Source organism: Malaclemys terrapin, chromosome 1 (genome assembly GCF_027887155.1).
Source record: "Malaclemys terrapin pileata isolate rMalTer1 chromosome 1, rMalTer1.hap1, whole genome shotgun sequence".
NCBI lineage: Eukaryota > Metazoa > Chordata > Testudines > Emydidae > Malaclemys > Malaclemys terrapin.
The window spans coordinates 28835706-28857227 of record NC_071505.1 but is presented as its reverse complement, the minus strand read 5'-3'; the positions used below and the strand labels follow the sequence as shown (position 1 = coordinate 28857227).

At 39.1% G+C, this 21522-nt stretch overlaps 1 protein-coding gene across 1 annotated transcript in view; it reads right to left on the bottom strand.

Annotated features, from left to right (window-relative positions):
• Positions 1-4416: 4416 nt before the first annotated feature.
• Positions 4417-21522, bottom strand: part of ERGIC2 (ERGIC and golgi 2) — a 44702-nt gene continuing 27596 nt past the window's right edge. Inside the window, exons 8-16 of the mRNA XM_054018947.1 lie at positions 20542-20582; positions 18889-18990; positions 17261-17356; positions 15311-15366; positions 14142-14240; positions 12631-12728; positions 8056-8218; positions 5799-5872; positions 4417-5391 (exon numbers count right to left, since the gene is read on the bottom strand). Of these exons, the coding sequence (XP_053874922.1) occupies positions 5326-5391; positions 5799-5872; positions 8056-8218; positions 12631-12728; positions 14142-14240; positions 15311-15366; positions 17261-17356; positions 18889-18990; positions 20542-20582 (795 nt within the window). The 3' untranslated portion in view covers positions 4417-5325. The remainder of the gene's footprint in view (positions 5392-5798; positions 5873-8055; positions 8219-12630; positions 12729-14141; positions 14241-15310; positions 15367-17260; positions 17357-18888; positions 18991-20541; positions 20583-21522) is intronic.

Below are 21522 nucleotides of genomic sequence, written 5' to 3'. Positions count from 1 at the left end.
CTCCAGTCATCTCGAGAATTTAAGATTAGACACACACCACCTTCAGGAGCTAGACAAGACCTCACTGAAAGAGAATAATCTGCCACCTCAGCCAAAAGGAGCTGGGAGTGCTATGGACTTGAAAAGAGAAGGAGCAACTAACCAGTCCTGCTGAACACAACGGCATTATTGACTAACTCAGGAGCCCCACGGACCCCTGCTGAAGCCAAAGGCCAAGTGCCATAATGCTAGACCCCTTGTGGGGCAAGTAGAGTTCCTTCAAAATGCACAATGTGTTCTTAAGAGTGGGTGGGGGGTGTAGAATACATATGTGCAATGATGTTTTGTCAAAATACCAAACTACTCCCAGGGCCCCAATACCAGGGCAGGAGCCAGCACTAAATGAATTTTGATGGAAGGGTCATTACATAAAAAAAATAATATATGGAATAAACTACCAAGGCAAGACCAGGTGCACATAGTACAATTGTTCTCAAATATTTTCACACCGTGGAGTCCTTTAAGGCAGAGACAAACCTCTTCATGGACACTTTCCCTCCCAATCAAACAATTTTGATCCCACATCTTCCAAGAAGCAGCTACACTGCTTGGTTGCATTAAAAAAAATATTAAGAAGGAACTTAAATGCCATGGGTGTGACAGCTCAATTACATCCCCTGGCTTGGTACTTGCACTGCTTATTTCCTCTTCCTACATAGAAGGCTTTACATTTTTTTAGTCCCAAAGCTTTCCTCTTTGCTTTCAGCCCCACTTCATGACACTTGAAAGTTTGGTCCTGTCCTCTGGTGCAACTACTACCCCTCCATAGTTGGTGTAGTATACAGAGAGCATCACAGCTGAGTTTATACCACAGAAATAGCTGTAACAGACAGAAAGACAATAAGCAGCCAGGTAGAGATGTGTTGGTGTTTTGAATCAGATGGTCAAGGTAGTCCCTGAAAATCCAAAGAGAATCCTGCACTGGGATACAGCTAAGAGAGAACATTACCTCTTGAGACTGAAATGCCTCACAGTTGTGACTGAGCACATCTGCAGAAGCAGCTCCACCTGGATGGGCTTCACACACCATCACTAGTCCATGAACATTGAGTGTGAGTGTGTGTGTACACACACACACACACTCCCAACATTACAAGGGGCTACCCAAGTACCCTCATCTAAACTCACGAATAAGGCAGTTTCGCTTGGATGATTTTCACACCAGTGCCCTCTACACATGTAGGTGATTTTCTTAATTCCATCCCAGTAAATACGACCCCCACCCCCGTTTCCTCTAGAAGAGTCTGACGCAGAATTTCTCTCTCTCTTATCCATGCACCCAAATTATCCCCTTCACTTTGCCTCCTGAGTCCAACCCTGTATTTGAAGCTACAAAGGCAAAGGAAGAAAGCAAAGTAGTAGCAGTAGTGAGACTCAGCATCAATTTAGCTGCAACAAGGGCAACCAGCCACCAGGCTGAACAATAAGGAAATGAAACAAGCCACAGCCAGGAGGGGCTCAGAAAGGGTGGCTAGTATATTGTATGGCTTATGTGGTATGGCACTAGAAGCCAAGAGGTGGGACAGATTAAGCTTTCCAAGGCAAGGAGGCTACAAGTGCAAATAAAGTTATAAAATGATCTTAATGAAAGTCAAAAAGCAGCACAACACATCTAAAAGCAAAGCTCGAGCAGCCCAACAGCCTTAAAAGGAAACAAGCACTAAAATATTTGGTGGCTGCTCAGGGCCTGAACGTTGAGACTCACGCCTGTCTTTGATCGTGGGTATGGTCATCCTGATTCTGACCTTCACGTTTCTCCCATGGACACATCAGCTGTATTTTCTTTAAGGAATATGGTAGATGCCATTCCAGGTCAGATCACTTTTCCATCTAGACTCACATCCTGCCTCTGGCAGCCACCTAAGGCAGATGCGGAAGGGGATCTGATAACTTAACAGTCAGAAACATATATCACAGTTTGTGCAAGGGCATGGAGGGGAAAGAAACAGAAATTTGTTCTTTACCCAGCTCATGATAAGTTTTCCCCGCCCAAGAATGATTGCAGCTAATGTACCTGCAGACTGTATTCATGTGTCCATTTTTTTATTCTTCTTATTTGCCTTGAAAAGAGCTCTATTTAACTATATCTTGCATAACGATCTTCCTTTTATCCATTGAAAATGTCTTGCCTTTTAAGTGCCCTCTGGTTCTAGTATTATGATACAAGATGTGAACAGTCTCCCAACTGGCTTCATTGTACTGAATATATTTACTTGTATACTTTTATTTATTATATATATATATATATATATATATATATATATATATATATATATATATATATATATATATATATATATAAATCTGCATTATTGCATCTTACTCTCTCTTTGCCTTCCCACATTTAATAGCCCTAACCAACATTTTCAGGAAGTTTTGGGGTGCCTTTATTTCTGGAAACTCAACCTTGTGTCCAATTTTTGGTTGGAGCTGTTGCTGTTCAGTACTGACTCCAGCTACACCGAGAGCTTACAATGGTGCAGCTCTGCTCTCTATGCTATGGGCTCTCTAATGTAGCTGTCCTAACACACTCAATTTCTAGAATGTTGTTATAACAGATTCTGAACTATTCTGTCTTCTGACCTCTTAGAACACAATGCAGTTTCTAAGTGGTGGGCACCTGAAAACCAACCATTCTGAGGGCTTTCAGATGCTTGGAGTATATGTCCAGTGTTTGTAGGAGGTTTCTAGCACCTGGGAGATGGGTTTAATTTGGACTCGATGATACTGTAATCCCAAAACATTCAAGTAACTGGAGAATTGGTCTGAAATCAGTAAAATGAATTTCAATATAGACAAGTGCAAAGTTCTACACTTAGGAAGGAAAAATCAAATGCACAAATGCAAAGTGAGAAATAACTTCGTAGGCAGTTGTGGAGCTGAATAGGATCTGGGGGTTATAGTGGGTCTCAAATTGAGTATGAGTCAACGTGATAAATAAATAAATTAATTAATGGAGATATCCTATCTCCTAGAACTGGAAGGGACCTTGAAAGGTCATTGAGTCCAGCCCCCTGCCTTCACTAGCAGGACCAAGTACTGATTTTGCCCCAGATCCCTAAGTGGTCCCCTCAAGAATTGAACTCACAACCCTGGGTTTAGCAGGCCAATGCTCAAACCACTGAGCTATCCCTCTCCCCCAGCTGCAGTGATGCAACTGCAAAAAAGGCTTATATTCTGGGTGTATTAACAGGAGTATCATATGTAAGATACAAGAGGCAATTGTCCTGTTGTACTTGGCACTGGTGAAGCGTCAGCTGGAGTACTGTTTCCAGTATTTGGGCACTACACTATGAACAATGTGGACAATCTGGAGAGCATTCAGCAGAAACCAGCAAAAATGTTGGTCATCAGAACCAGTGCAAGCAGAAGCAGGAGGGAGAATAGTCTGCTAGAGTAGCAGCGGCTGAAGACGCTGGCTTGAGGGAAGTTGGAGCTGAAGAACTTACAAAGAAATAACAAATTCAGAATGAATGACCCTCTGAATGGTTTAAATATTCCCTCCTGTGGATGTTTCCTTACACTTGTTTATGGTAACTGTCACCAACCATCACACTATCCAAATACGCATTTTATACCTTTCTTTGGTCACAATCTTCCCTAAACTTGACTAATTCAAGCGAAGTTATATTTAAGATGCAACTTCACTAGTTTCCTGTCCAACCTACCTTCCAGAATACATACTGAACAACGCTAGCATTCATACTGTTCACTGGGAAGCCACCCTCTTACACTTAGCCCTACTTTTTTGCCCAGCTACACAAAGCAATGAAGCATTACAAGAAATTATTGTAATAAGCTGGCTTATGCTTGCAACCCTTCTGTACCTTCTTGCATCCACACAGAACAGCTGTCCAGGGTGTGGTTGCAAAGTTAGTTAGCTGCAACACTTGGTACAAGACCTTCAGTTCAGATCCAAATGAGTTGGCGCAGACTATAATGGCTTCACCCCAGTACAGACATGTAGCAACAAGCATGGCAGCTACAATGGTACAACTGCCTCTAACTCCATCCCACAATGCAGTGCCTCGTATCTGAAAGTTACCCCAAAAGCCCCTGCTCCTAGCAAAGGTGCTGGGCACTATATGATGGAATGCTCTGGTATCACAGTTGCAATTCAAGACTCACGTGAATGCACTAGATTGGTTCCACCAAGAATGGCGTTACTGTGTGGATGCATTACATGGTTGCAAGGACACGTGATGCACCATGCCACTTAATTCAGTCAGTGTGTGATGGTTTCCTTGCTTAAAGTAGCCAAGACCTTTGTTTCCCATCTCAGTCAGTTTTAATCTATGACAAAACTTTACCTCCATCCTCAGATGAACTAGTTTCCTTAAATTTGGGACTTTTTCAATCAACCAAACAAACTATGCACAGGTTCTTCCCTTCCCACTCTTTATTTAATACTCTTCCGGACAATTCTCACAGCTTAGAGAGGCATTAGCTTTACAAAAATCAGGGTAGTACAAATCAGCCTATACTCTGTGTACTCAAACACCTTTTCAACAGTGACTTACTATTCCTGGTTCCTTGGATCAAACTCGGAGAGAATCGGATTGTTGGCAAAAAGTGGCTGTGAGAAGAGAGACACAGAGAAAAGCCATATTCCCTGCTCTGCAGCACTTTTTCCTCTGGTAGATAGATAACGGTGCTACTGGAGAATGGCAGTGACTGCTGAAAGTGCTATGCCTCTGTCTCAGTCCCTGAGACCACTTCTATTTCAGGGTTTTCAATAGTGCCCCCCAGCTCCATCAGCATAGTATCTAAGCCTTCTCTACCTACTCATTTAAAAAAAAAAAAATCTCATGTCCCATTTCTGAAAACCTAGCAGCAAATCCTGGCTTCTTAAACTACAATTATCACAGCCACCCTTGCTTGCTGTACTGCACGCTGAACACTGCATGGGGCTCTCTCTGCATTCTGCATGTGTGTTAGCTTTCATAGGTGTTTGCCTGACTTCACAGGCCTGGAATCCAGATCACTACACTGACACTTCAGTGCTGATGGCAGTTTTTGCAAAGACACTCAGTTTCACTGCAAATATTGTCTCTCTTCAGTAATGCTTCTGCTAGCTCAAGAAGAGGTTGGCTTCACGGGGCTTCCTGGCCTCCTTCGACTCCATGTGCACTTAAAAGAGACAAATTACACAGACTGTTTTTTTAAAAGGCTTGATTTTTGCTTCCCATGAGCACTGTCTCAACATATTGCACAATGTTTTCTTTATTATAAAAATTGTCTTCTGTATCAGGCAGAAAGAAAGAAAAAAAGTTTCCCGAGGAGGTGCTAATGCATACTGTTGTCTGTAATTAGAGGTAAGTGGTTGTTTATGTGGCCATCCGGAAGTAGGACCTAAACAAACAAAACAAAAACATTAATATCTTGTTCAAGAACTTCATCCATTGCATTTGCTTTTTTTAAATACGCATTTCCTCCATTCTCTGCTTTTCTGTATCCTTAAATCCATAAAAGTATGTGTGTTTTATCCCCTTAGGTAGTAGATTTTCCAGAGAACATCACTGTCCTCTTATTACAAATCTGGCTAAGGACCCATGTGTTCAAACTATTTTTAAAAACTTTTGAATATGCTCCTAATGAAATCAAGGGAAGTTTTACCATGGATTTAAATAGGAACAGGATTAGGTCCTACAGTTGTATTCTTTCATTACAGCTAGCTACCTTTTAAAATCTTTTACTTTGCTAGTACATAGTTGTTCTATTTTCTTAATTCCTATGATAAGAAAAGAAAATATTCTTACAGGTTTGTGAGAGCCCAGTTTGAAACGACAGCAGATAATTTCCACTATGAATCTTCCAATGCCATGTAAAATGCCTGTAATATCAAACAGGGTTTGAGTTTTCAAAAAGAATAAAATGAGGACTGTGTAAAAAGAGGCTTCTGTAATGACAGCACCACTACATCAGGTTTAAACTTAAACTCTGTTCCAGTACAATTGATCACCATAGACACACTGAAAAAAATAAAGTAACATTTTCTAAATATTTTTCATTTCCCCTAAACAAAGATTGCTATTTTGAAATGGAAACCACTCTTTTTTCCATGCAAATATGACCTTAACAAAACCAAATTTCATGTCAGAAAAGCACCAGGGAATTAAGTTAATCAACAAGGAGATTTGCATTACTATTTCTTCATTGGCCTGGAGAAAACAAAATCAAAAGCTTTGATTCAGACTGACCAGTTTATTACACCACCCACTTGAAAAAACTTGACAGGAACACTCAGTTTCCCACAAGAAGCTGAAAACTGTTTTAACAAGTTTAGTTTTTAAATTGGACAGAAGACCATATGAACTTCACAATGGTCTTCCATGCCATTGGTCATGTGCTACACACATGCTGCCCCTTGAATGAATCAGAGATATGCGCTGAATAACCAAAAATCCCAGATCTGACTTCAAACCAGCCACCCCTACTGCAAGGGGCACAACTCTGATTCTTTGAGTCAGAGCTGTGATCTCTGAAGAGCTTACAGAGCTAATGAAGATATTCAATGAAACAACATGGGTTCTTTTGGTACCTGTAGACCGTGTAACATTAGCAGTGGTAACAGGAGTTAAAAGGAATTTTTTGTCACAGGAAGCAATCCAGAACCAAACAGCAATGCCAATCTAGCGAGGCTTTCTATAGCACTGCTCTAGGCACGTTTTATATTATGCTTTTCCCTCTATTTCTTTACAAGTGCCAATAAACTATTTTTTCATGTAAGGTAAATGGAATTGGGTTCAGAGACTGTTTGTTGGGCCAGCGGCTCGTTGATAAATCCAGAAACGTCACTCAAGCAAGGCAAGGAAAAAGTAAGTAACTGCCTGGGAACAAGATTGGGGGGGGCTCGGGGGGGGGGGGAAGTGCTATGGCTCTGTCTCAGTCCCTGAGACCACTTCTATTTCAGGGTTTTCAATAGTGCCCCCCCAGCTCCATCAGCATCAGTGGTGGTTTCAGGTAACAGGAAGGATGTGCCATTGTGTGGTTGGGGAAAACCAAACAACTGCTGGGTATCAAGCATGGTTACAAGCTCAAAGACTAAAGGGGATCAGAGACCACCGAAGCCATTATTAATTACTTATGTAATTTGGCTGATGATTATGGGTTTTTTAAATTTCTTTAATTTCAAAATTAGAGGAACCTATATTTCTATGAGCGACTCATTTTCTCATTGGAACACAGTGTACTTTGTACAACCCTTCCACTAGACAAAGTGCTCTGAAGTGTTTTGATAATGGATAAAAGTATAGCCACCTAAAAGAATACAATGGCTTTTGCCCAGATTATGCTAATTCAGCATTAAACACTGTCAGCATAGACAAATATGTTTTGTGAGGCAAAAAGCATCCACTCAACAAGATAGTTAATGTTCACAGGTTAAAAGTGTCTCTGTTTCACCAGATTTAGTATAGAATAGGAAGATACTATCCTCAAATTAAAAGCAAGGGTCCCAACAATTCTTATGCAAAAAGGAACCTGATTCTTTTTATGATTCATTATGGCCCTGGGTAATCAGTGAATTGAGATGCCTCTTCAGTTAAAGCTAGCTGTTTCTCTCAGGGGCCCAATCCTATGGTCCATTCAAGACTTACCAAGGGAAAAAAACCTCATGATGCCTTTAATGAGAGTTTTACCTCAGTACGTTTTGGGCAAGGTTAGCAGAATTAGGCCCGAACTACAGTATAGAGTCAGACAGGATATTAGAGGTCAGATCGGTTTGTATGAACTTCCAGAAGAGAATAAACTATGGTTTAGTTAGAAAAGAAAAGAAATGGCAAGTCCACCACAGACAACAGTGTACTGGGGTGTTCTATACACAGTATTAGAAATTCATAGCATTCCATGCACAAACCAGTATCTCACTCACTAGTTGTGAATGGCTACCTAACAGCTTATTGCATGAACTCACAAAACAAGTAGCGTAACCAGGGTGGTCACTAAATGTATGGCCTTTAGTTCCTTAACCCTATCTACCTGGTAGGACTCAAGAAGGAATGCACTGATGGTTACCTGTAGTTGAGAAAATTCCACCAATAATACCACAGAGTCTTATTATGAACTGCCAAAAGGGCATGTGTTCTTCTGTTACTGTCACCATAAGTGAACTGATGTCATATTTCATGAATATCCCGGATACCCCATGGCTGCCAGCTGCATGGTTAATCACTCTTTCCTGAGGGCAAAGGGAGAAACATACACAAGTTAGTAGTCTGACAGCAGTCACATGCACAGCAATATCTAATGGACATGGTTGACAAAGAGCAACTTGTTAGGACTGTCAGTAATCAACATGAGACAATAGAGCAACAAGGTGACAGCTTTTAAAAGCCACACAGTAACTAGATTTTGATCAAAGTAGGGATGAGATACTATTTTATACTGTAAACCTTCATGCTAGCAAGTCACTATTCACTTTCCTGTTTACTTGTCCTTTGTATTGCAAACCCTTGTTCAATACCAGTGACCAGTACTTGCCCTCGTTTTATTCTACAATAATTTACACGCTCCTCTCAGGATACAAGTTTACTTAATACATTTGTTTAAGGACCAAGTTTAAAACCATATCATCCCTGTCCTTTATGCAGGTGTATGGGGTACAGATAGGGTATATAAGGGCAGCAGACACCTGTAAGGGCCAGGGACTGCTTCCTTCCTGTGCCCCTGTAATTGCCTCAAGAAGGAAGGAAAAGACATAAGGGTCATGGCTTTGTCCCATTCCATGAAACAGGCCAAGTACACCAGGAGGAAGTGCAGCCTCGCAAACATGTCCCAGGATGCTCCAGCCTTGCACTGCCCCTAATACAGGGTTGGGCCATAAAGAAACATTCTAGCCTATAAGTGTTTTCTTCCCTTAAGTATGAAGCATCCAGGTGCACTTTAAACTTCACAACATGTAGGCGTTGTACCAACTTTACAGAGCGGCGAACTGAGGTGGCTGAGAAAGGTTATGGTCCAGGTCTTCAGAACCAGCCTGTAGACCTGGGTGCCTCATCTGAGACACATGGGCCTCATTTTCAGAGTTTCTGAGTAGCCACCACCTCAAATGAAGTCAAGAGGAGTTGCAGTTTTATTTATTAGATCCCTACATATGAATTTGGGTGCTGACCCTTCAACATCTAGGGCCCAATTTTCAGAGTTGCTATGCATCCACGGATTGTATTGTCTTCACTTGGAGCATGGCTGCTCAATACTTCTGAAAAATCAGGTTCATATATTTGAAAATTTTAACCCAACAGGTCTAAAGACAGGAATCCAAAATTATGGACCACTTTAGAAAATTCCACACTAAATAATTGGATTGAAAAATCAAACAGTCAGGTATGTCAGAACTCATGGAAAAGGACTCAAAACTCCTCATTCCCAGCCCCTTGCTCTAGCCACCAGACGAATCAGGTGTCCTTAATCACTTTTATAACTTCCTCCAATTTGTGAAAAACTCTTTTATACCAAGGGGCCCAGAACGGAGCAGACTATTCCTGACAATCTCACCAGGGCCATTTACATGATACCTCTGACGTGTAGCCCAAAGACATTTGCTTTTCTGTTGGCATTCTGTGCTGCAAGGTCACATCTCCTTTGCGGGTTTCTTTTGGTATCATCACTTTCCAAGTTTGAATATCTGTGTTTCAATTTGTTTCTCCCAGATGTATTAGCTTGTACTCCCAAGTTGATTCTCATCTCTCTAATTCTCATCTCTCTATGCTTCTTGTATATTATTTCTTACTGGCATAATACTCCCCAAATTCAGAATGTTCTTCAAAATTAACATGCTTCTAACTAGCCTCACCTTCCTGCCTCTCCCTGATCATTAAGATGGTCAAGTACAAAGCAGTTTAAAACCTAGGAATTCAAGTTCTTTTGAATGGTTTTCAAGAGAAAAATCGTTGCATCAATCTGAAGTCATCCTGAAAAATTTGCTGCTATTTGCATGCTAGTGAGAGCTGTTGATAAAATAACCTGTCAGGTGGGAGCTGCTGAGGAAATGCACAGGCAGCAAAGAACTAATTCACTGAAGATCTATTCAGCAATGAATACATTACAGAAGTAAGCTACATAAGAAAAGAGCAAAACTAAACAGAAAGGCAATGTACCATGGAGCAGTTTCATCCCATCTGAGAATTTAACACACGCCTTCCTTTTACTAAAGAGCATCCAGTGTAATGGAAACTCAGAATCACAGACCACTGATTGAAAAATTCAGACCTCTCATCTTTCTCCAGTAAGTTCAGTTGACGTGTATAACCATGTTATATTTATGATATACAGTTACTGTTTGTTACCAAGCCGAAGTACGAGAATGCCAGCTTCATATATCAATCTATAAACTACATACAAAGAGCTTTTATCAACTGCAACACTCACAAACCATGAAGAAACCCATACACACTTTCATAATTTTAGAACCAACAGGCTGTATTAAGCAATAAGGACAGATGCCGACAGACTTTATTAGGCATTTAAAAAAAAAAAAAAAAGCTGGATGGAAGCAGTTATGGTAAGTATGCAGAGCCATGGATGCATTAACAATAGTTGGTTCTTTTCTGAATGCTATAGACAGCCTGACTTATTCTAAAGCCACTTTAAAGAGAAAAACAATCTTTCTTGGGGGCATTTTGGTCTAATATTTCTACTTCCAGCTGTTGCAGAGGGTTTAAGTGCTGGTTCCTAGCAATACCAGTTACTACCAGCTGCTGTAAAGTGTTGTAGCTACTATAAGTAGAAAAGTGGAGCTATGTGGTACAGGTATTGGTTATCGCTCAGGCCTTGTCTACAGTAATACAATTTAACATATTCAAACAATTTTTCAAACAACAGCATTAATTAACATTACTTTAACCATGGCTTTGTAGTCACCATAGACAAGGACAAGTTATGTTCCCCACTGTATCTGCTACTGATGTTATTAGGCCCTACAAGGGCCAGGTTTTAATCATGACGAGTTGGCACAATGTGGATCCTGGGTTTTTCAATCCCTGGACACATTCTGTAGTCTGCTACAACAACACTTACACGCTACACAATTTTTCTCTGAAAAACTGATCTCTCTAATAGCCTCTCTCAGCCCATTTGTTAATTTAAAAGAAAAACTATACTGTTAACAGGCAGGCTTGCCTGGTGAGACATATCATTGTAATCCCACCAACAACCTCAGTTATTTATAAAGACTTCCTCCTAGGAACTTATGATTCAGTAGCATCTTTCAGACCAACTGAATCCCCAAAAGTTTTACAGAGTTCAAGAACTCACTACTACTAATAAAATAAATAAAATTTCCTAGCAGAAAGTGAGAGAAAGGAGGTACAGGAAGAAAAGGTGTGATGTAAAATGAGATAGAAAATCAACGAGGTGGAGAGATTTAGAAAAACTGTTCCAGATGGCAGGGCCTTGAAAGGAGCAGTGAGATTGTCTTGCAGAGGAATGGCAAAATGCTAGATGAGCAGGAGGAGTGAGGAAACTGAAATGTATCTTGCACGATCCAGATCACTGATTATGTGTCTCTTTTTGTTCCTGTTTTGAGTTCAGTTCTCTACAGAATAAATCTCCGCACCTTTTTTCCCCCAATATCTTTAATGTCCCACTGCTGAATTAAAAAAAAAACAAAACAAAACAAAAAAAAACCAAAAAAAAACACCCTCCTTTTTCTCCCCCTTTGATAATGCAGCAAAAACAATTGTCCATGAAGCATAGCATAATGCTCCCAATGCAAAATGAAGGCTGTGAGGAAACACTGGATTGTAGAATAATCAATTTCATACAAGTTACATTTAAGTGAATGATCATTACTATTCAATTTTTTTGAAGCGCAGTATCCCTTGCCTGCCTTTCATAGTTCAGCTTTTAAAAGAGCTGTTCCTTCGGCTTGCAAATATCAAGATCAACCCAAGTTCAACCACTGACTAAGGAAATGATAATGAGGCAGGTGTAACGGGAGTATATTAGAATGCTTTTTTCTTATTTACATCAGTCTTTAAACATTCGCATGACAGAATTTGGCAAGGAGTAGACTGCAGTAACTAATAGCTGGGTTTCCCCTTTTACAGATTTGGAATTTATAATGAACACCAAATCTAAAGATAATAGAAGTTTGACAATCAAGAGACTGGGTGATTAACAGTAGGTGCCTCACCAAATGCAAATCAAAATAGCTGGGAGGCAAAGAAAAGTAGTGTTCTGTACCCTCCGGTTCAGAAGGGAGTTGGATAAGAGGACTAGAGATGGATTAAGTATTTATCACACAAGCATATTAGAATAATTTATGGGAACCGGTTTTCATTATTAGCCTCAAATGAAGTAAGCAAGGCTGGTTACTAATCATTAAATCTAACATTGGGACCCAGGATTTTTGGATGAGAGATGCTAATGCAAATAACTGAACATGTGTTGCCATATACATATATTTTACATTCAGCATAACATCACTGACAAATATCCCAACATATCCTGGAGTATTTTAGTAAACTGACCCTGCTTGAAGAGTCTTTAAAAGCAAAAACCAATCAAGTCTCAGTTTTCCCATCTAGCTTTGACAAGTACAAACACTAAAACAAAATCTTTTCTTTGGGTTGGTTTCTAACTGGGACTTACCCTTTCTGTCACGGAAAACTGGTGAGTTTCTGCTGAAATTTTATACGTATGGAGTTTTGTTGGCACGACTGTGATAAAATATTGGAACATCTGGTTGTCTAAAACAAAACAAATCTTACTATTGAATTAACACTAATTATAGGATAAAAATCATTTGAGAGAGATATTCAGCTGTTAAACAAGTATTTTTCTGAAAAGACCATTAAGAATATTATCTATTAAGCTCTGTCTACCCTGGGGGCAATTTCAAAAGAAGTCCCACTGTGGACAACCCTGATTTGGCTCCATCAATGTTAATTTTGAGGGTTAGACCCTAGGACAAATTTTTGCACATGCCAGACTTCACACATTGTGAGTAGTCCCACTGAAGTCAATAGGACAGTTCAGTGTATGAAGTTTAGCATGTGCATAAATCTTTCCAGAGCCCTATTGTAGACAAGCCACAGGCTGCCACTGCTGTTTTAACCACCATCTCATGTAACCCTGCACACAGAAGTAGGGGCTATGGCAGTGGTTTCAAAATGGTGGCTGAATGGTTTGTCTATGCAAATTCTTCCAGTGTTCCTAACACTAGTGGGACTGCATTGATTGGATTTTCAGAAAGTTTCCCTAGAGGAGACAGTTCATTAGAGAACTCATAGTAGACAATCAGCATTTTGTAATGTATTTGTAATACAATCCCTCTTAATTCAACATCCTAGCAGAACAAACCACCAAACAACTGAAATGATCATTTCAAGTGAAATGGTATTTCAAATCAGCAAAGTAACACCCATTGATCTGCTGATCAAGGTCTGTGGGTCTAAGGTTTTGAAGTTTTTTAGCATATTAAAATATTCATGTCGCACAAATAAGAAATTCCATTTCTTTTCAATAGTTTGGTAAGTAATCTTACCAGTGACATTACAATAATACTTGGTTACTCTAAAATACAAAACACATTGAAAGAGTTCAATGTTTTAATTGTCAATGAATGTGTTAGACAGTGATTAATCCTCACAGCCCCTCTGTGAGGTAGATATTAGCCTCAATTTATAAACGAGGAAATTTAAATGACTTGCCAACGACCACACAGTGAGTCGGTGACAGAGATGGGAACAGAACCTAGGAATCCTGAATCTCAGTCCTACAGTCTAACTACTAGACAGCCTCCCCTGTGAGGACACTTGGCTCTGCAAGTCCAAGTTGTAACATACAGCTGTGATACTTCTGGGAATTTGTCCATATAGGTGAATGCTCACCCATAATGTAAAGACAGTACATTTGTATGTGCAACTACAAATCAAAATCAGAAGTAACAATGGAGTAGCAAAGTCCTGTTAAAAAAAAAAGATTACACCATGAATGATGCAGGATAAATAAAAAGAGTAACTAAATGATGCATTCCTTATTTACCATAATGTACCATTTGTCAATAGCAGAATTCAAGAAAAATGCTAATATTTTTAAGCTAAGAATTAAAAGAGCAGCATCTCAGATACTAAATTATTTTTCCATCATGAAACACTTACGATCTGATGCAATTTTTTCTGTCCCATCCAAAGGATTAATAATTCCTGGAATGAGCTCTCCAAAAGACAAGTGATCTATTCTATGAGAGAAGTTGTATGCTGAAAGACAACACACAAGAACCACCAAATGTAAGAGGTTTATTTTGGTGAAATATGAAAAAAAAAATTACATTTCACACACACACACACACACACACACACACACAAATAGGAAAGGCATCAATTGGAATATTTAATGCCATTAGGATGGATATAAAACGTTATCAGGATTTGCACTTTTGTAAATATTTCCACAAATCCAAATGTGTATTTATTATAAGCAAAGCTTGCTTTACCGGCATCAACATTTAAAAATATGTATGTTCAATTTTAACTCAGGACTTCCCCCCCCATTTTTATAGGCAATATAATGTAGATCAAAATGTACAGGCATTTGCAACAGCCCAAGACTTAAAAGGTCAAGAAGCAGCCAAGGAAACCTAGAATTAGTCTACAGTTCACATTTCAGGCTGACCAAAAGTGTTGGAAAGATTAAATTGTTTTATTGATTAAATGCACAAACCTAATAATGCAACAATAATTTTATTAATTTAGTTCCTAATCCTGAAAAGATTTATGCACATGATTAATTGCAATGGGAATACACGAATGTAAAATTAAATTCATATGGAAGCCTTTGCAGGATTGGAAGCTTAAACAGTAAAGAGTCAGGAAGCAAAGATAAGTTGTCACAGTAACATTTACACACACACCCACACACACACACACCCACCCACCATTCAGGTCAGAAATTTTAAACTTTTTATAGTCTAAATATTGCAGGGGAACAAGCTCTCTGAAAAATACGGATTATTATACAGTACTTTTGAAATCCAAGATATACTATTATAACATGCTTTTTATTGTTATTTACATATTATTTTATATATAGTTTTACATTATGACTGTTACACCATCAGCATAAACAGATAGACTGTGAATGTCAAATGCGTGAAAAGATTTAAGTCACTTTATAATATAAAATCCTGAAGTGTATTCTCGGTTTTCTTTTACAATGCAAATCGCTCAAGTAGAATCTCTCAGCAATAGTACGTGTCTAATGTCCAAATCAGTAGCTAGGAGATGCTATGAACCAATAGTGTTTTTGAAAGAGGACAGTAAAAGCTTACAATCGTGGCTCACAAGGGCTGCCAAGTGTGCATGGCCTCGGGGATGAGGAATTGCCCTAAAGAAAGCAAAAACATGTTTTATAAAGCAATGGTTTAATGGACACTTATACGAAACTCAAATAATAAAAATTGGGGTTTCCATAAAGCAAATCACCAGTTTTCCCTTGATTTCAATAAAATAGCTCTTTATAATGGGCATTGATATTTTCATTGTTGCTCGGTACAGACAACCAGAGTAACACCTGAAGACACATTAAGCTTATGAAAATTCTCCAATACACACAAAAAGTTATTTTAGAAACGCCAATAGGTTTTGTCTAGCCAGAGAGTTGCAAGGGGAAAAGCTGTCAAATCCTGGCATGGTCCAAATACAGTACAAGACCAACCATATAACAGCTCAAGTCGCCAATGATTAATATGGGCTTCCCTGCACTTGCCTTGTGACTAGGCAGATTATCAGTTTCATCTGTGGGACTCTCTAGTATGCGCATTGGGAGAAGTTGGAAGAGCAGGAGGAAAGAGAGAAGGAAAACAAAGGGAGCACCAGCATCACACTGGGAAAGGACCAGTATGGATTGGAAAACTGGCACACTTCCCCAACCCCTCTTCACACTCAAAAAGAAGTTTTACTTCTAGGCTTGCTTTTACTACCTTATGACCAAGTGTAAGGTTTACCCCTAACAGAATTAAAGAAATCTTCCTTCACCGTTCAGACATTAAAAGTGACTATCCTAAGCAGATGCATTTTGGAGAAATGGAAGATGAGATAAAAGATCAGGCAGTAGAAGGCTACAATAATCAAGGCAAGACACGACCAGAAGGAAGGAAGCAACAGAACTTAGCAAGACCATAGATATGAAGGGGATGAGAAAGACAGGTTATGCTGGGATGCAGGAAGGACACAAGAGATGGCAATGGAGATAGAGTAGGAGGGGAGAGATTAGAGCTTCAATTTTGGACAGACTCAGCTTGAGAAGACAGCTGGACACCTAACAACATATGCCAGAGAGGTAATTTTGAGAGACAAGACTAAACAGAGGTGTAGGTTTGGGATTCACTCTAGCAGAGATGGTAGCTGAAACCACAAGAGGACATACGGTTATAGAGTGGGTCCACAGAGTGAGAAGAGGAGGTTTTGCAACTCTTAGGGATGTCAGACAGGGATAGAGAAAAGAATGAGGAGCCGTTTAAGGAGATATGTAGATGCTGAAAGAACAGTCGGCAAAGCAGGAAGAGAATTAGAGCACAGGCCAAGAAAGGGTCATTGCAGAAACCACACATGGCATGTGAACATGACACCTCTACCCTTGCTAGTGCACAATGATCTGGCTTGGTTACAGGCATACATTTCCAATACAGATTTCTAGTTTAAAGTGCTTACGAGACAACATGATTACAGAAGCATGTCAGGAAACTGTGATCCACATTTAGTCATGACTCCCCCTAACATGCGTCTATATTATCTCATCCATACAACTAACAAAAATCTGTGCTGGAAAACATATGCCCTTTACTATGACAGACAACTCTGCTCTCGAACGGTTAGAGGTATAGTAAGGTTGGGCCCAATTAGGTAACAGGCAAGTACTAGCATTCTAAAAGTATTAGCTGCCACTTTATCACACATTAACAAAAGGCACTAGTTCATCTAATTAGCTGTAAGGGTTCAATTTATGGATATGTGACAACATTGCTGAACACAGGAGAAGCAGCTACTTCAGCAGACATTTCAAAAAGTTCCATAGTTCATGTTGACTATAACCGGACATGAAGAAATTTGATGTTTGAAATGAGAGATACCATATGAAAAATATGACCAGAAAGGGAATCTGTATTATGATAAAAGCAGCTAACTAGGCAAAAGTAAGCTAAAGAAAGTTTTTTTGCTTAACTACACACACATCTGTCTTGGTCAATTTGTGGTATATTCAGTAAGTGAAAAGAACATACTTGCCCACAGTTATGTGAAAGTTTCCTGCCACTTTATTGACATATAGATGACCATGAATTCTGCATGCATCTGGAGGCAGTAATGAATTATCCTCCCTGTTTGAACAAGAAACAGGGAAACAGCTCAAAACACAGTAATTGAGATTATTTTATATGTAGGTGAAAAAATAGCATCAACGTAAAGTTTAGAAACCCACATTCTTTTGCCATGGAAAATAAACCTTCAGGTACAACCTAGATATTCAGAAAAGGGAAAACAAACTGTAATTACAAACTATGAGCTTTAAAACATCTGGACTTCTATGTTAACAAGCACATTTTATAATAGATTAAGCACACAAAAGTTACACACCCCCATCGAGAGGAAAACAAATTAAAAGTAGCTCATTTTATAAACATTATCCTGGCCAGCCTGATGTCACTCAGAGTTTCAACACATCACTCAAATGTTCAAGACTCCTAGGGGATGAGGTTAATCAAATGGACAAGAACTGGAACAATTACAGAGAAGACTCTCGCAGGCCCTAGGGATATCTGCCACCTCATGAAACACTTTTCAGCAACTCAGATTGAAAATGGTTTGTTCAGATAATGCAGCTGTACTGACCTGGACGAACAGCACAAAACATTTTTTTTAAAAACAGTTGCTGAAAGCTAAGTAATGACTCTGTCTCAAGAAAAGTTTTCAACATCTGTTTTTAAGAAGTTTTGCCCCGCTCACACTTGCTGGTATAAACAGGTCACCTGAAATAGTTTCCAGATCTGCTTCTGAAAACAGTTTGTTAAAACAGCCCAAAGTGTAGTTTAAATGGTGCCCCAGAAGATAATGAAATGGGAGCATCACTTCTGAGCACTCTTCAGCAGTGGCCTAAGGCGAAAGAATACAGTTGATCCCCAGACATGGGAAAGGAGACCATGGTGTAGCAACTATGGGAGGGAGCATTTATTGGTATTGGAAAAGGAGAAACTTTTTTTTTTTTTAATTTACACCAATTAAGGGCAAGCACAGTAAGTTTTCTATACATTATTTAAATAATTTTTAATTAAAGAAAAAATTCATGTGTGTTATTGATTTAATATTTTTTATTTATATTAGAAATGCAAGTGCACGATAAAGCAGGTTAAAAACCAGTAAACCCTGTCGATGACTGAAATGAAAGAACTGAAACAGAGGACTCAAATTGTTTTAAAAAGGTAGTTCATCAAAATAGGTAGATATAATTTGTTTAAAATATTCTAAAACATTGTGTAACTAATTTTACGCAGCATTAACATGACTGGTAAGTGATGAGTCTTGACTCTTGTGGGGTGCTGATCATCATAAAAACGCTAAAGAAATACAAATGGATTCATATAAAAAAGTAACAACCTTTCTGGCAAGCGTTTGCTGGCACACTAAGGATGTAAGTAAAATACAATCCAGTTCAGAATGTTATTGATTTCTTCACAACCCAGACCAGCAAGTCTCTAAAACATTAAGACAAAGGCTTTGGATTCAGGGAAACCTGACGCAAGGGAAAGGCATTCAAGTCCCTTCACCATTAGAACTGTCTTCAAAAATGAATTAAGGAAAGCAATCAGTCATGAGAGAGAGTGAAATCAGCTGCATGCAACAATTTCTCTCTCACCTTGGTGGCAGTGCTGTTGAAGCACTTTTAAAAGCACTTTTGAATATCACATCTTGAAGGGAGTGTTCTTCCTGCAGCCTACTCTGAATTAACTGCAGCATCCTAAAGATCACACAGATGAGTACAGTAAGTGGGAATGCATGCAACAGAGTAACAGAAAATAAATTCATAGTTACCATCAGGTACATTAATTACGTAGTATAAAACCACTCAATTCAGCAAAAGGATGGTATGTTAAATACAGACATATGCCAAACATTCCTACTGCTCAAGTATACACAATTTAAAAACTAAAAATAAAAGCACTGATGTTGGACTCACCATAGTATACCATGAGGATGCTAAAACTAGAAAACGATTCCTAAAGAACTAAGTATGAATTTAAAGAGGCTTTAGATTCTGTGACAGAGCTTTCAGATGTGAAGGACACAGTTAAGGTTTGCTGGTGAGAGAGACAAGCTTTTGAGCTTATGGAGAGCTCTTGTTCAGGAAAAGACCTGAAGAACTCTATGTAAGTCTGAAACATCTCCCACTCACCAACAGAAATTGGTCCAATAAAAAGATATTACCTCACCCACCTTTTGTCTTTACTATCCTGGGACCGATACAGCTCTACAACACCACTGCATCCAGTTAAGGTTGGCAGGCCCAACCATTCATTTACTTTGGCAGTGGCTCCATTGGTAAACTCAGAAGTTTGGGATTCCATACACACATCCCTCCTCATCACCATCTCAACCAACCTCCCAATTCCAACAAGAACAAATAAGAATGAACCCTATGCCTAAATTCATACTAAACAAAGCACTGCATGCAGTCTCCAGGGTCTCACATTAAAGCACATATGCACTTGTCTGCTTACTGTTGTATTATACCAGTGGTCTCCAAACTTTTTTGATCACGCACCCCTATCAGTAAAAAAAATTTTGAGCACGCACCCCCTGCCGTGCCGGCTCTATCATTTTTGCCAAAGCAAAAAAAAAAAAAAAAAAAGGCCGCTCAAGGGGGGGGGGGGGGAGCGGCTCCTCCTGCCACGCACCCCCAAGGATCCTCTTGTGCACCCCACTTTGGAGACCACTGTGTTATACAGTACACTGGAGCATTTCCTCTCACTCTCACCCCAGCTGCATCAAAGAGTTATTGGAGGAAGGAGAGAACAACAATAAACTTTACATGCTAACAGTAATCAATTCAACTGCTGAAGGTGGCAAGTTATTTTGGTTTAGTGACACTGACATAAATCTAAACATGGCAAATGAGTTTATAAAGAGAATCAAAACTATCACACATGGAATTAAACTAGATAAAATGCGTCAGGACTGGTTTATTACAAGGACTGATAGATCAAATAGTTTTATATTTTAAAAAATGAAAGAGTACTCTTTCATGGTGAAGACACTGAATGCGGACTGGCCAGCTCTAAAAAGCCAGAGAAAAAATAAATGAGCTTCAGTTTCAATGGGTGTGTACTGCACTATTATGGGCAGTACCTGTGCAAGGTAACATATGGTTGGATTTTTTGTTTTTTTTAAAACATGACTTAGGTATACTCAGAGCATATTCTCTTAGCTATTTCCAGGGACAAAAGAAAAGCAGACCTATCACTGTCCAACCTACATGCATTCACATCAGTGCTTTAGAATTATCTATTACCTCTGCCACTCTCTTTGCTGGGGAGTGAGATCAAATATTACCTGCAACAAAGAAGACGACACATAGTAACACATAACCAGAAAGCAATACCAATGACTCCACCCCACCAAAGTTCTCTCCACAAAATTTAGATGAGGAAAAAATGAGGGTGATTTAACAATAATGTTTTATTTTGTACTAAAAGATTTATCTAATGTGGCCCATATACAGGAAATCCAAAGTAGACTTTAAATTTTAGCCTTTTAGTAGTTAATCCTAACAATGTGGAGCTATGAGACAGATTTTTATAACTATACATAGTTCAAAAGGTAGCAACTATAGTTTAAAAATAAAAGAAGCAAAAGCAGTCACTGTCCAACACTGAACAGTGTTAAACAAGGCTCAGCATTTGGTATATTGAAACCTCACCCTACTTTTTCCCATGGCAAACACATCATTTTAACCTTTTATTACAGATACAGCAAAGAAGGAAAAACAGTTAAAGCATCTGAAACGTAAAGTATTAAATAAGGCTTTCATTTTAACAACATCCCTTGTTTCCTTTCCCTTTAGCTGGAGAGAATTTTTACAGTCTATTAGATGATATTAAAGATGGTAGTAACTGTCCTTTTGGTGAAGAGAGAAGAAGTTAGTTGAGATGGGCTGGACCTATTGTTGCTGCAGCTGTTAAAATTAGACCCCATTTCCTAGAAGACAAAACAAGGCAAAAAACACACAAAACGGGAGAGAAGAGCAAAGACTGAAAATGTGGCTTCTGTCTCTGATGTTGACTTTCACTTGCAACCTCATTGCTGGAAAAAACAGACATGGCACATGGTCTTATTAGCTACTCTGAGACCTGGCAAACTCAAACCAGCATTGGGCTGTTTAGGGTATTTCTTTTAGCTGCTTCTTTCTGGTCACAGGCTAACAGTAGTGTTGCAAAATATACGGTCTCGGCCAACTAAGAGACTCTTGTTAGACAGAAGGAAAAAGGAGAGT